This window comes from Acipenser ruthenus, chromosome 22 (genome assembly GCF_902713425.1).
Source record: "Acipenser ruthenus chromosome 22, fAciRut3.2 maternal haplotype, whole genome shotgun sequence".
Lineage (NCBI taxonomy): Eukaryota > Metazoa > Chordata > Actinopteri > Acipenseriformes > Acipenseridae > Acipenser > Acipenser ruthenus.
This window is the reverse complement of record NC_081210.1, coordinates 14,271,742-14,285,655: the sequence shown is the minus strand read 5'-3', so window position 1 is coordinate 14,285,655 and position 13,914 is coordinate 14,271,742. Positions and strand designations below refer to the sequence as shown.

Sequence of the window (13,914 nt, the reverse complement as noted above, 5' to 3'; positions counted from 1 at the left end):
ATGCTGCTGTTCCTTCTCCCTCGCGACGGCTATGGTATGCTTTCCCATAAGTAATGTTTTGGTGGTCGTTTTTGAATTCAAAGGGAACGTTAGGCTATTTACCGTAACCCTGGTTCCCTGAAAGAGATGACGACCACCAACCCAACATGGCTTCCATGGGCTGACTGTTTAATCCCTTGGTAGGCGGGACCAAGGACGTCACCTCAGGAAGGGGCCTATCGGCAGCTCTGATATAAAGAGTTCAGTAAATACCTACCAGTAGGCAGGCATATCCCGTAAGTAATGTTTTGGTGGTCGTCTTCTCTTTCAGGGAACCAGGGTTACGGTAAGTAAGCTGACGTTATCCCCACACTATTAGGTTACTGGGCACGACAGCTGCACGACACAGGGCCAGTGCATAGGCTTCCGGCCCTGGTGATTGTGGTATAGTAGGTCAAACAGTGTTAAACTCTAATTATAGCATGCTGTTATAAGTCAAGCGATTAGTTCAAACATTTTTATTGTGTTTGTGTTTAAAGATTTGTGTAATAAAAATTGTTATCAAATAACTATTGTTTCTACTGTGTGTGTTTGTGTGTGTGTGTCTGTGTGTGTTTGTGTGTGTGTGTCTGTCTGTGTGTGTCTGTGTGTGTGTGCGTGTTTGTGTTTGTGTGTGTGTGCATGTTTGTGTGTCTGTGTGTGTGTGTGTGTGTGTGTCTGTGTGTGTGTGTGTCTGTGTGTGTGTGTGTGTCTGTGTGTGTGTACTGGTGCATTGCGGGTCGGAATTGGTTTACATTGAGATCCTTTGAACAGTGACCCCTGGTCTTAGGACATGCAGGACCACTGGTCACACAAAGTAGTGGACCCCTTACATTATTATACTGTTGGAAGTTAAAGTGCCTTCCCGTTGACACACAGACATACACGCACAACAATCACTTGATTTTTATTCTAATTCATTATAAAACTGTTTGAATACTTGCTTTCTACCTGCTCATCGGCTGTTGAAATTCTGAACACAAATAGCATGCTACTGTAAACTCCTGCTTCTGATCTTCGCTTGCTTGCGCACACTTTTTTTTCCTTCAACTTTTTTTTTACACAATGAAGTGTAAAATAAATACTCAACCCAGTGTAAAATAAATACTCAACCCGGGATTTTTTTTTAACTTCATTTATTTTTTTTGTACAAACCACTTAAAACTCCCAGTTCTCCCAGTTCTCCTGTCGTGTGTGTTCTTGAAAGGGTCTTTTGAAACAAGAACCGTCAGAGCATGCTGAGAAACGGTTCGGCATGTTGAAATGGTTGCCAATACTAGTGCTGGTAATGTTGTTGCTGATGGTGCGTGTGTAGATTCATCCTGGTCCGATGTATCTCCTATGCTAGTCCAATAAAAAGTATTACCTCTCCTCCCTCTACCATTTCACCTCTGAACAGCGACCTTTTAGGAAAAACATACACAGCTCACTACAGGACTATGCACGTGTGAATGACATCGCAAATAACAAATCATAACGTTGCTCACGACAATGGGCGGTACAGTAAGTGTGATTGACAGTTGTTATGTTTTCGCGCAAGGGAGTAGCCCAGAAGGCGGAATTAGTTATCTCCGGTGAGCGGAGTTGAGTTGAGTGGAGTGAGAGCTGGTGGTGGAAGGGGAACAAAAAGCGGTAATAATGACTTCAACTAATATGTTTCAGGGTTTGGATACCGGCTCGAAATCCAGTTCCAGGTGAGTAAAACATGATGTTTTAGGACGGATTAGTATCTTACTTAAGCTTAATAATAGACCACGTCAATGTTGCATTTCTCGTGGCCCGGCCTGGTCAGGTTCACGCCAGTATATTTGCTTTCTGGCAATTTTTTTTTTTGGGGGGGGGGGGGGGGTTCCTTTCGTTGTCTTAAAATGTATTAAAAAGAATACTTTAGTCCTGCGGAAGTTTCTGTCTAAGTAATGAGTACGCTAGTAGTACACCGACATTACGGCTTGGCGTGTAAGGACTCTTCTGGCTATTTTGTGGGGGAATTGTATTCATTTTTGTAGGCGTACTATTAATTTTAAGTTGTGTTTAGAAAACGACATGTTTTATGGCCTTGTTTTAGAGGAGTGTGGCCAAGCTACGTTACATTTTAATTAGATAAATATAGAAAATAAAACTGCTTGTGTTCGTCAAACACTGAAGAATGTGAGGCTACCGTACTATCCACAAGACTGCAACGCTAAGACGCGTAGGCTATGTCTTGCCCTACTTTACATACAGCTGTGTTTGAAGTATGCTTGTGCTGCTGAGACGTCGGTGTCTGTGCACTACACAGTTCAATGCGCTCTTGTCTCTGCAGCGGCGACAGGAAGGGAAGCAGTTGAGTAATTCTGCTTCCTCCTCTTTAGCCTCAAGGTGTTTGAACTGAGTCGCCATCATAGCTTACATTGGAATGCACTCAACGAGGCTTGCTTAGTGTCCCCAAAAGTGCCCTTTACTAAAAATGTGAAAGCCTTCTGGTAATAAACAAACTAAAAAGTAAAGTGTAAGCTGTGGAAGACTGTCAGAAACAAACATCCAGGATTCTTACTGTGCTATAAATACATACATTGACAAGCACCCTTTCATCTTGATGAGAGGATTACAAACACTGTTTTAAACTTTGTTATATGGCCTGTGAGTTTAGTTATTGTACAAAATAATCCCATCATCTCCTGTGCACTTCCATTTGTTATTTTAGTTTCAATCCTGCGTTTGGATGTTAAAATATCTGGTGCTACGCTGTTAAAGGAATCTGTTCCCAAGCCATGCTTTCAGTTTGTGTTGTACTTGCCTGGTCATTTCACCAGACCCCCACCCTTCAGCAGCACCCCCTATTACAGACATGCTTTCAGTTTGTGTTGTACTTGCCTGGTCATTTCACCAGACCCCCACCCTTCAGCAGCACCCCCTATTACAGACATGCTTTCAGTTTGTGTTGTACTTGCCTAATCATTTCACCTGACCCCACCCTTCAGCAGCACCCCCTATTACAGACATGCTTTCAGCAAGTAGCTTGCTTTGAGCTAGAAGTCACTGCTGAGGTGAAATGACTGAGGTGTAACAGATATCCTAGAATAAGGGATACAAAACTGACCGCTTTCTTTAACTTCAAGTAGTTCACGTTTCAGACCGAAGTAGCTCATGGATGTGCTAAACTGGTCAGATGGAGTTACAGTAGAACCCCAGAGTTACAAACTTACGAACTGACCGGTCTACCGAACCCCCACTTTCAAATGGAAGTATGCAATCACTCAATCATGCGTGCAATGCAAGCAGATAGGCGCTCCTACATAAGTGGTGTGCTCTTCATGGAGAAGACAACATTACTGTACCAACAAATGCATTCAGAAAGGTGAGGCAGGTTTCAGAGCAAGTACGTGCAATTTTATTGGAGCATTTTAGTTTGAAACAAAGCACAGTCGTGTGTCTGGGCCCCCCCCCCCCCCCCCCCCCCCCAAGCCAAAGCAGGCTGGATGGCTGAGCAAGCTGCACTGATGTGTTTAGGTTTTCCTGGACGTTTAAATCTGTGCTTTTGCTACAGTTGCAATTTCAATGGTAACTTCAATTTAGCCTTTTTCTCCATTTATAGTACTGTTTAAAAAACTTTAGAACTATAACATTATGAGTATTGCATTACTGTGCTGTATCCTTGTATTATTCTTCAGATTGAGGGTGTAGATAGCAGGTGTACACATGTATTAAAACCATTGAAAACTAATTGTCAGAGTTACGGGCATTTCAGACTTAAGAACAACCTCCATTCCCAAGGGCTTCATAACTCTGAGGTTGTATTGTAGTTTGTTAGCTACAAGGACTTTAAAGATAACATAATCAAGAAACTTTGGATAGAAAACATCCAACAGTTTTTACAATAAATATGCATCACTTGCAAGGGAACTGTTATCTGCAAAGCCCAGAAAGTGGGTGGCTTGACCTCCACATTTTTAAAACTTAATTAGATACTGATTCAGCCCCCTAGAATTTGAAAGTAAAATGCCTTGAGGACAAGAGGCAGCATGTGATTCTACATGTTTAACGTTTTACAAGATTATTTTATATTGCAATTATTAGATGTAGAGATGTGAATGGATCAGCATCTGTCTTGTCTAATACAGCTTCTGAAACATGCTTTGTTCTGGCAGCTGCATGCATACATTCTGTGTTATAGGTGGTGCATTTCACAATGCAAGCAAACTGTTTTCTGTATGCAGGCAGTTGTTTCAAGCCCACTCACTGTAACTGCTTGGTGGTGTTGTTGCAGGGTCCTGAGGCCGCCAGGAGGGGGCTCCAGTAACTTGTTTGGGGGTGGGGAGGAGACCACTAGTCCCAACAGACAGCACAAGATGGCCTCCAGTATATTCGCAGCCCCGGAGGCACCCCAGAGCCACCCGAAAAAGACCAACCCATCAGGTGAGCGTGGATTTTATATTCCTTCAGGTCCAGTGGGTCACGGTCTTGGGTTTCAAGTGGTGTTGATGAAGGTTTGGTAACTGCTTAGTTCTCTGAAAGTAAACCAATGAGTTTGTCAGTAACAAACATCCCTCATCGCTACAGCCAGCACTTCAGATAAGGTTTTGGGTCAGGGAGTAATGTACCCTCTAATTTGAACACAGAGAATAAAATGTATTTTCAGGGGGTAAAATGCAACATTACACCTTGAGGTCATAAGTAATCTCGATAAATCCTGTACAATGTTTAATGGTAATGGGATAGGCATTGAAAAAGAGAATTCAGGATCCCAGAGTGGCTCATCCAGTTAAAGCGCTGCCGCAGGGAGTGCAGGATGAGTCACACAGTATGGACGGTGCCAGTTCGCATCCGGGCTGTGCAAAGAGGCCGAACTTTGCTGGGGATCGAGGGAGGCGTCACATTGGCTCTGACACTCCCGGGGTGGAGGATGGGAAACCGGCAGGGACTTTTTCTCCTCATCACACAACGGCGAACAATACTGGCCAGACACCAAGCACGTTCAGAGTGAATAAGAAGCAGGGCTGGTCTCTGTTCTCTGGGATCGGTAGCCCGCCCATCTCTGCTCTGGATTGCTCAGTGTAAAAGCGATTCTGGTTTTAGGCTTGTGAGATCGGAGGATGCTCGCTCGCTCGCCGTGCTGTGTGGGGACTCGCAGCGGTGAGGAGAAAAAACAGAACTGGACATTTCAAATTGGGGGGAAAATAAATAATTGGTCGCTCTAAATTAAAAAAAAAAAAGCCTTACATTTGAACTGCAGTGTTACATTGAACTACAGTATAAAACCTTAGTATTACAATAAAATCAGAGACAACAGCTATTCTTATTCACTATTTTTTTCAGAATCATATCGTTCTGAATTAAAATACTATTTCTGTTGAAAATATAGTACTGTACCAACAAAACCAAAGAAGCCTACTTATTTTAAAGCTCAGTCCTTTCAGATATGTATTTTTGATATTGTATCTTTTTTGTGTTCCCTGAAAGACAAGAGTGTAAACTGTCTGCAAACACACTACAGCAAATGGTTATTTTAATGGGCATCTGTAGCCTAATGAATGTAGTACAACTGTTTTTTTGTTGAATAACCAAAAAGAAAATACAACCTGGAGGTAAAACCAGCACTTTAAGCTGATAAAGTAGCCAGCTGTAAATACTTTGGGGTTAAGCATTTTTTAATCTCATGGCTGAACAAAACCTGATTTCTACCCGAATGTTTGTTCTTTCTTGGTTTATATTTAGAAAAATGTACCAGTTTTTCAAACTACTTGTTCATAAAAAAAATATACCCTATTTTAAATAAATAAATACATACATTTATCTGGAAATCAGAACATATGTAATAAACCAAAAATACACTTGTTAATCAGATTTTTCTGTCTATTTTTGCAAGTCTGGTACCCTACTATTCAGCAGAATTCAAATTGTAAAGGGGTGCTTCAGCTGAAACGCTTCAGACAGATGGGGTAGAGTTTTAATAAAGGTTGAAAACCACTGCCTTAAGTTAATAAATAGAATATATTATTTATAATGGTGGATATATACAACACACTGTGAATTAAGGTGTGTTATTTGAAGATGAACCACAATAAACGATATGAAACAAAAAAGCTGCAAAGACAGCAGGGCTAGCCAGGGATTGGATAATGTTTGAAACCAGGGCTCTACATTTAGATTTTTTACTGCTGGCCCCTTGGGCCACTGGGGTAGTGTTTTTACTGGCCCGGATACAATTTTAACTGACACAGTAAGTACAAAACTCTATCACCCTGCTTGGCAAGTTAATAGCAGAGTAATTTATTAGGTTGTGTGTTAGCGCCATTCAAAAATAAAATTAACAGTCTTATGGATATTTGTTTAACCATTCTGATTGTGTATACCATGTGTTTAAATGGTAAACTATTTTTTAAATCTGGCTTTTTGTACATTTAACATGTTTTGACAAGATGACACTAAAAATAATGTTATTTATACTGTTATTTTTGGCTTCTGAGTTGTTACGGTGTCAGTAATTTAAAGAAAAAAAAAAAACCTTCCCGTTTTATTTTCACAGTGGAAATCTGGTAATCCTAAACTACATGGACAGTGCGAGAACCTGAAGCTCTCTGGTAGAAATTTTGACCTGACACCAAACTCTAGCCGAACTCAACAAAACTCACAAAATAGTGAAATATATAAATTACTTTGTTTAATACTGACTATTAGCAGAACCGTGCAGACTGCATTCTCCTACTGCAGGCATTCAAGAAATGTATTCATTAAATTAGCAGTGCTCCCCAGTGCGTTCTTCCACAGCAATGTGTAAGAATCTAAAACAGGCTTAAAAACCTGTATTATTCCTTGCAGGACATTAAACACCCGGTTCTCACACCATATAAATGAGCCGAGTGCATTGCAAATCGCATTGTGAATACAAACGGACTCAGTCCTGAAAAAAACAAAAGGAGGGGGGGGACCACTTTAGTTCGCATGGCATATTCTTTCATGATGGGAGAGAGCCCACCTCTCAAATAAAGTGGCTAAGCGATGCTTTTCAATATATGTTATTGAATTATTTCAGCCATTTAACATGCATACTTTGGCGTGCTTGTCACAAAATGAAAACACTGCATTCAAGATTTGAAAATGTATGTGTGCAATTGACTCGTTTACAAGCAAACCCACAACCGAGCTGTCACCATACAGTAACACCAACGCTAAAAAGTTAACAGATTTATGCTAATCCTAATAATAAACACTATTCAAACAAGAATCATAATATAAATAATCGTTCTCGGAGCATTGTCTCTTGTGTAGCCTCTCCCAGGTCAGCACCAATCTTACTGCTGGTACGAACAAGTCCTGTAAAGATTGTGAATGGCATTTCTGACCTGAACACATTGTATCTCAAATCAAAAAGCTTGACAATTCAATTCCATTGGCCAGCTTCCATGCGCCGTATCTGGGTATCCATTGGTGCATCTTTTTTCGCTGCAGTCACAGCTGCAGACAAACACCTGCTATCTTGCAAACTATTATAGCCTTTTCACACTAGCACACCCGAGCCGAGCCAAGCCAGAACCAAGCCGAGCCAACGCAGCGTGGAGGAGTGGTGTGGATTTGTTTTGAGAATGGATCCTGAGGTCGTACTGTCCGAAACAATAGTCTACCAAAAGATTTCACAGGAATTGAGAAATATGGGGCTAAACCGCAGCGTGAAACAAGTGTTCTGAAAAAAAAGCCGACTTGTTTGTTTGTTTTTCACATGTTGCTGAATGCAAATACAAACTGAGTAATTTTAATTTCATATTATTAGTTAGATTAACTACTACTAATTTAAAAAAATTACAGATAGTATTTGAAACGTCAGTAAACACTTCAGAAAAATAAAGACTTAAATCTAAGCGTATTTAAAGATTTCTTTACAACTTGTTTTTATACCTGCAATGTTAATATACAGTATTTTTACTGTATGCACATTTCCAATAGATGTGTATCAATTTTTTCTGTTAAGGACTGGTTTATAAAGGAACCACAAAATAATATGCGCAATTACTGATCACTTTATTCATTAGAAAACATATATGGAATACAAACAGCAGTAGATATTGCAGTTAACACACTGTACGTTTTTTTTCTGGTCTGTTTTTAAATGATACCTATCAGTGTTAAACAATTTAAAGGAGAAATACTTTTAAAAAATAAAGTGGCAAAGCTTAAAGAATGTTGTAATATGTAACCTCAGCTTCATTCCGTGTGGGACAGCACATTGATTCCAGAAGACAAGTCGTCCAATTCAACATATCGGCGCCAATCGCTGCAGGTCTGTGACCAAGAACTGAGTCCATTAAATCTTAATATTTCATTTTTGTGAAACTGTGAAACTAGCATGACTGCGAGGGCTCGGCTCGGTCCGGATGTGCAAGTGTGAAAAGGCTATTGCCATGTCGAGGTAACGAGTATTTACAGCAGTACTTCAGTATGTAGTCTCGCTTGCTGACTGTACAACAAATACGACGTGCGGCGGGAAAGTTTGGATTAGTTCAATTACGCAGTTATCGGGGGGGGCCCATTTTCCTGCGTTCATAAAACAGAAGCCATGTTTACTGTACTGTATACATTATACAGTTAAAAAATGTTACCGGCCCAGTTGGGCCTGTGGTGCTTCATAACTACCAGCCAAACTGCGATCTGTACCGGCCCCAGGCCAGCGGGCCATGGATGATGTCGAACCCTGATTTGATAGGTTGTTTTTTCTTGTGTACAGTTTCCTAGTAAGTAAGTTGTTAGTGGTAGTTTTAGGGGAGGCAGGAGGGGAGGCAGACAAGCTGTGCAGCAAAATTGCTGTGCATATTTTTATGCATTCAGTTTAAATTTAGTGCGTATTTCTGATTTGTTAATGCGTAAAAACGGCAGGTACGCAGCTTATCTGGACCACTCAGTTTGACGGCCGTGATGTGCACTATAGCAACAGTGTGTACAGATAATAAGAATTGTCAATGAAATATTTAATCACAGTTTGATAAGTGATTCTCCACTCAATGTGATATATCCCTAGAATCTGATATCCTCAATAATGTCTGCTAAATAATAATAACACAAAGTTTCATTAATTATTGGATAACAGTTCTCCTAAAATGTGGAAAAATGTCAAGTGTGCTACGCATACGGCCGTCTCCACTATATCTATTCCCTTTGTATGGGAATTGTAACATACTGCTACTTTTTAACAAGCATAATGTTTGCTGAAATTACTACAGTGTTCTGACATTATTTTGTGAGTGATATAGAATGGCGAACTATTGAAAGGAACAGTGCTGCTTGTTGTATTGCTGTCTTTGCCAGGAAAAATGACTCCATAAGATACTGGTGGAGTTCTTCACGAGTAAGACTGACTGATCAGCATCCTCTTATTTACAGACCATCTCCAGGACAGTGTCAGGGCTCAGGCAGGCCTGTTGTAGTTCTGTACCACCCCTTTTGATATTTCAATTCTGTGTTTTTGTGATTTAGAATAGAACACTTTACCTTTATGAACATTTAACTTTGGGCTGGATTTAACAAGGTCTTTGAAGCACAGCCCTTTTTATTTTACTTTTGCGAGAAATGCTCCTGGCTGCGTTTTGTTTAAAGACAATAATAAATGTACTCCATGATGGCCTTCTCTTTCAATCCTTCCTTGCTGTAACTGCTTCCTTTTCTGTGTCCTATGATTATCTTGTTTTTAAAGATAGTAGTTTAGCTCTTCTGATTGATTGCATTATTTGACATGTTCAGGAGTTTAGTGGGTCTGTCCTCTCCCTGGTTCTGCCTTCTCTCTTCCTAGATATTAGGACCACATGTGCCATTCAGCTGGAACTGAAACAGCCGCTTGGGTTTGTGTTGCTTGCTGCTTTAGAGAACAGCGATCCACACAAACCCAAGCAGCTGTTTCTTCACTTGTTTACTTTAAATGGTAAATAAGCCATGTGGAAATTAAGTCAGTAACGTACCTCTGTCTGCAGGCGGCAAAGACAGCGAGATATTCGGAGGGGCACAGCCGAGCCAGCCCCTGCAGCACCCCCAACCTCTCGGATCAAAGACCAGCAACATCTTTGGAGATTCAGTGAGCAGCTCCATCGCACCCATCCATCCCAACAAGCCAAAGGTGGGGACAAGCAGCAAAACTCATGCATGCACACTCACTTGCCGTCACTCACGTACATGCACACTCGCTCTCACATGCGAGCGCTCACTCGCATGCACACTCACACACTCACTTACTTACTTACTCACTCACTCGCATGCACACTTGGTCAGTCACTCACTTACATGCGCACTCTTGCATGCATGCATGAACACTCTCACTGTCACTCACTCACATGCACACTCACTCACAAACAAGCTATCAAATTCCCTGTCGGCTACCTTAATAGTAATTTTATTGCATTGTATTGTATTGCAGCTCCTCAGGGTCACCACAGTGCTGTAAGTGGGTCCCTGGCGCTGCAGGGAATGATTTGAATGATTTTTGTGTAATGTTGGAAAGGTTGGTATGCTGCATTTTCAGTGATTGTGACACAATACAATACTGCAGTAGAGCCAGGGAGACTGCTAGGAATGAATCCTCTCACTATTAAACACATGATAGTGCTGACTTAATAAACACTACAAGCCAATGACAAATGAAACGTTTCCACAAAAGTCTAGATGTTTATTGCTCCTTTTTAAATTAAATTTATCTGGCCCAGTTCTTTAAAGTTGTCAATTCTACAACAAACAAAAAATTCAAGCAGAAAATATATTGCAACGGACAGATTTCCCAAATACTGTCTGTTTTTGAAAGACCTGTGCAATAGACTGTAACCCTCCTGACCCCTACTTTGAGAGGCCCTGCCATAGACCCCCTTTTAAACCCCTTTTTCTGATGAAACCTTGGTTGTTTTCCCCTATATACAAACCCAGACAAATACATTCGAACCAAAGGTATCCCCCTCAAACAAAAATACATTGTAATCATAAGACATCCCCATCAGTAACTAGTTTACAAGGGGCAGCTTATTTGAATCTGTACACTGCGGTAACAATTAAGACAAGACCCATTTGAGAAATCAATGTATTTCAAGAGATAATTGAGCGATGGATTATTTGTTTCACATGAATGAGGGACAGTCTCCGCTTTGTGGAGTGGGGTCATTTTTAAGTTGTAACAGCGGAGTAGAAACGGGTGCCACAATAACTGTACCTCTGCTTTACAGGATACCAACATCTTTGCGGGAAAGTCAACCGAGGAGAAAGGTGAGACCAATATCTCTTATTTTATACAGATAGGCGAAGGATACATGTCTCTGACAAACTTGTTGTAGCGGTAGTCCAAACCATGCTATTGTAATTTGGGGTGTTGATTTCCATGGCTTAATGTATTCAACACATTTAAACTTGAATGCATTGGGAATGTATCACCACACAAGCCATTGTAAGAAGCCCTCTTGAGTGTTCTATTTGTTCTAGGTCTTCGGATAGGACCACAAGTGTATCCTGAGCCCCTGAGCATGAGCTCTGTTTCTTTTTTAGGAGTGGAGTGTGTGGTGCAGAGGAGCGAGCAGAAGACGCAGGAGCCAGCCCCTCAGCCTAGTGTAGATGAGCACGAGCCCAGACTGGGCCCTCGACCCCGGGCTCACAACAAGGTCATCCAGCCTCCTGGGGGCAAGTCCAGTGTTGTCTTCTACTAACAAGAACCAGCCGCTGCTTTTGCACTCTCTCTCTCTCTCTGTTTCTGTATCCCTCTCTTAACGACGCTGTCTTCTTATAAACGAGAACCAGCCACTGCCTTGCACTCTCTCTATGTGTTTCTGTATCCCTCTCTTAACAGTGTTGTCTTCTACAAACAAGAACTAGCCACTGCCTTTGCACTCTTTCTGTGTTTCTGTATCCCTCTCTTAACAGCGTTGTCTTCTTATTAACGAGAACCAGCCACTGCCTTTGCACTCTCTCTCTGTGTTTCTGTATCACTCTCTCTTAACAGTGTTGTCTTCTACTAATAAGAACCAGCCACTGCCTTTGCACTCTTTCTGTGTTTCTGTATCCCTTTCTCTTAACAGTGTTGTCTTCTACTAATAAGAACCAGCCACTGCCTTTGCACTCTCTCTGTGTTTCTGTATCCCTCTTAACAGTGTTGTCTTCTTATAAACGAGAACCAGCCACTGCCTTTGCGCTCTCCTCTTTAGCTCTGTGTGAACTAATAAATGTACTGTAAAAGGTAGGTTTGTGAAGCAGTTGGTCTCTGCCTACCTGCGTGTGACCCCGGGAGGGTGGAGGCAGATTCCTCAGGTCATGTTCTATAATGAAAGGGCCTGCTGTAGCCCTGCTGGAACAGAGGCTACATCGCCATCCCTGTCTCCTTCATCTCCCCCTGCGCTGAACAATCCAGTCTGACTAATCTCATCCTTCTTTATAGTCTGTTCAGGGATTGCAGTCTCAAGCCCAAAGCAAAGACTTTATTCCTAGGTTTTTTGTTTTTTGTTTACCATTGCTGGTTAGAGGCAGAGTGTGGTATTAGAAATGAAAAGCTGCAAACACATTAAACCTGTAGGACAATGAGTACATTATTTGTTATTTAAAAAATCAAATGAAACTATTCTTTGTGGTAGGGTAGTTCCCTAGTTATGTAGGGGGTTTATTTGTGCAATAGCAGTTCCTGTTCTCTGTCTATCAAAGTGCCAGCCTTTGTGTGCCTTTTTATAACATACAAATGTGCCTGGTTGGCACCGAGCATATAAGAAGAATCTGTTTATGTGTGCTGTATATCTCAATAAACTTCTGTATTTTCATAAACTTTAACTGCTGTCATTTCATACTTTTGAGTCACTTTTAAAGTGCTACTGTTTAGCTTTGTAGCAAATTAAATTGTAGTTCAAATGTATTATACTGTGTGTGTGTGTGTGTGTGTATATATGTATGTGTGTGTGTGTGTGTATATATATATATATATATATATATATATATATATATATATATATATATATAGTGAAAGAATGGTACCTCTCACGTTCGTTGCCCCTTTAAAAACACTGACCCCACACACAGAAATGGATTTTCTAAGCGCGTTTGCGCTATTTTTAATAAACACAAAAATAAACAAAACAAACACCTAGCTCTCTTTGAGCAATAACTAAACAAAACAGGACCCTAACTAAAAACAGGACAGCTAAGCTGTTTACCTGTAACAAAAACAAACAAAACAGCACACACACAAAAAGGCTTCACTCTACCTTTTTTTTTTTTTTTTTTTCAAATTACAGCTGTACCCACACACCAGCACAGTCGGGCTTCTACCCTTTTCAGCAGCCGCCCAGAGCAGACTGACTGCTCTCCTTTTAAAACCCTGCACCTGGCTCTAATTTTCAATAATAGCCAGGTGCAGGTAATGATTAAACAATAAAACAATTAAACAATTAAAACAATTAACACCAATTAAGCAATTACATAAAACAAAAACAAAATGTGCCTTACGCACATGTTTTCCTATAGGGAGGATTTAACCCCCTCCCTGCTGTCTCACAATATATATATATATACATACATATATGTATGTATGTGTGTGTGTGTGTGTGTGTGTATATGTATACACAGGTAATGAGCTATATTTTATGCTCAAATATATGGGGAAAACCATGTTCTTTTATTCTTAATACAATTGCTCAGAGAAAGTTTTTTTTATTAACAAGTAATAAAATGTTTTCTCAGATATAGGTGTCAGAATTATTGGCACCCATAAAGATTCTTATAAATAAAATCAAACAAAATTAAATCTCCATTAACATTCTACTTCAAGTTCATCTCAGTCTTAAGGAACTGTATTGTGGCTTTCCATGGCTTCCTGTTTCACTGGGGTATAAAAATGAGGTAACACGCATATGAAATCCAATTGTCATCCATCACCCTGGGGAAAGGCAAAGAACTCACAAATGAAAAGAGTCAAATGGT

At 40.6% G+C, this 13,914-nt stretch overlaps 1 protein-coding gene across 1 annotated transcript; it reads left to right on the top strand.

Moving 5' to 3' along the window:
• Positions 1–1,553: 1,553 nt before the first annotated feature.
• LOC117431803 (jupiter microtubule associated homolog 2-like) lies at positions 1,554–12,768 on the top strand. Its single transcript, XM_034053106.3, has 5 exons — positions 1,554–1,712; positions 4,265–4,413; positions 9,954–10,096; positions 11,187–11,226; positions 11,503–12,768. Exons 1-5 carry the CDS (start codon positions 1,657–1,659, stop codon positions 11,658–11,660), a joined length of 546 nt encoding a protein of 181 aa, XP_033908997.1. The 5' UTR covers positions 1,554–1,656; the 3' UTR covers positions 11,661–12,768.
• The last annotated feature ends 1,146 nt before the right edge of the window (positions 12,769–13,914 follow it).

What these genes read in the sequence shown, in the direction of transcription:
- LOC117431803 (XM_034053106.3), top strand. Translation starts at nt 1,657, where the DNA reads ATGACTTCAACTAATATGTTTCAGGGTTTGGATACCGGCTCGAAATCC. An exon ending in GGCTCGAAATCCAGTTCCAG is followed by an intron (nt 1,713 to 4,264) that starts GTGAGTAAAACA and finishes GTGTTGTTGCAG; the next exon opens with GGTCCTGAGGCCGCCAGGAG. An exon ending in GAAAAAGACCAACCCATCAG is followed by an intron (nt 4,414 to 9,953) that starts GTGAGCGTGGAT and finishes CTCTGTCTGCAG; the next exon opens with GCGGCAAAGACAGCGAGATA.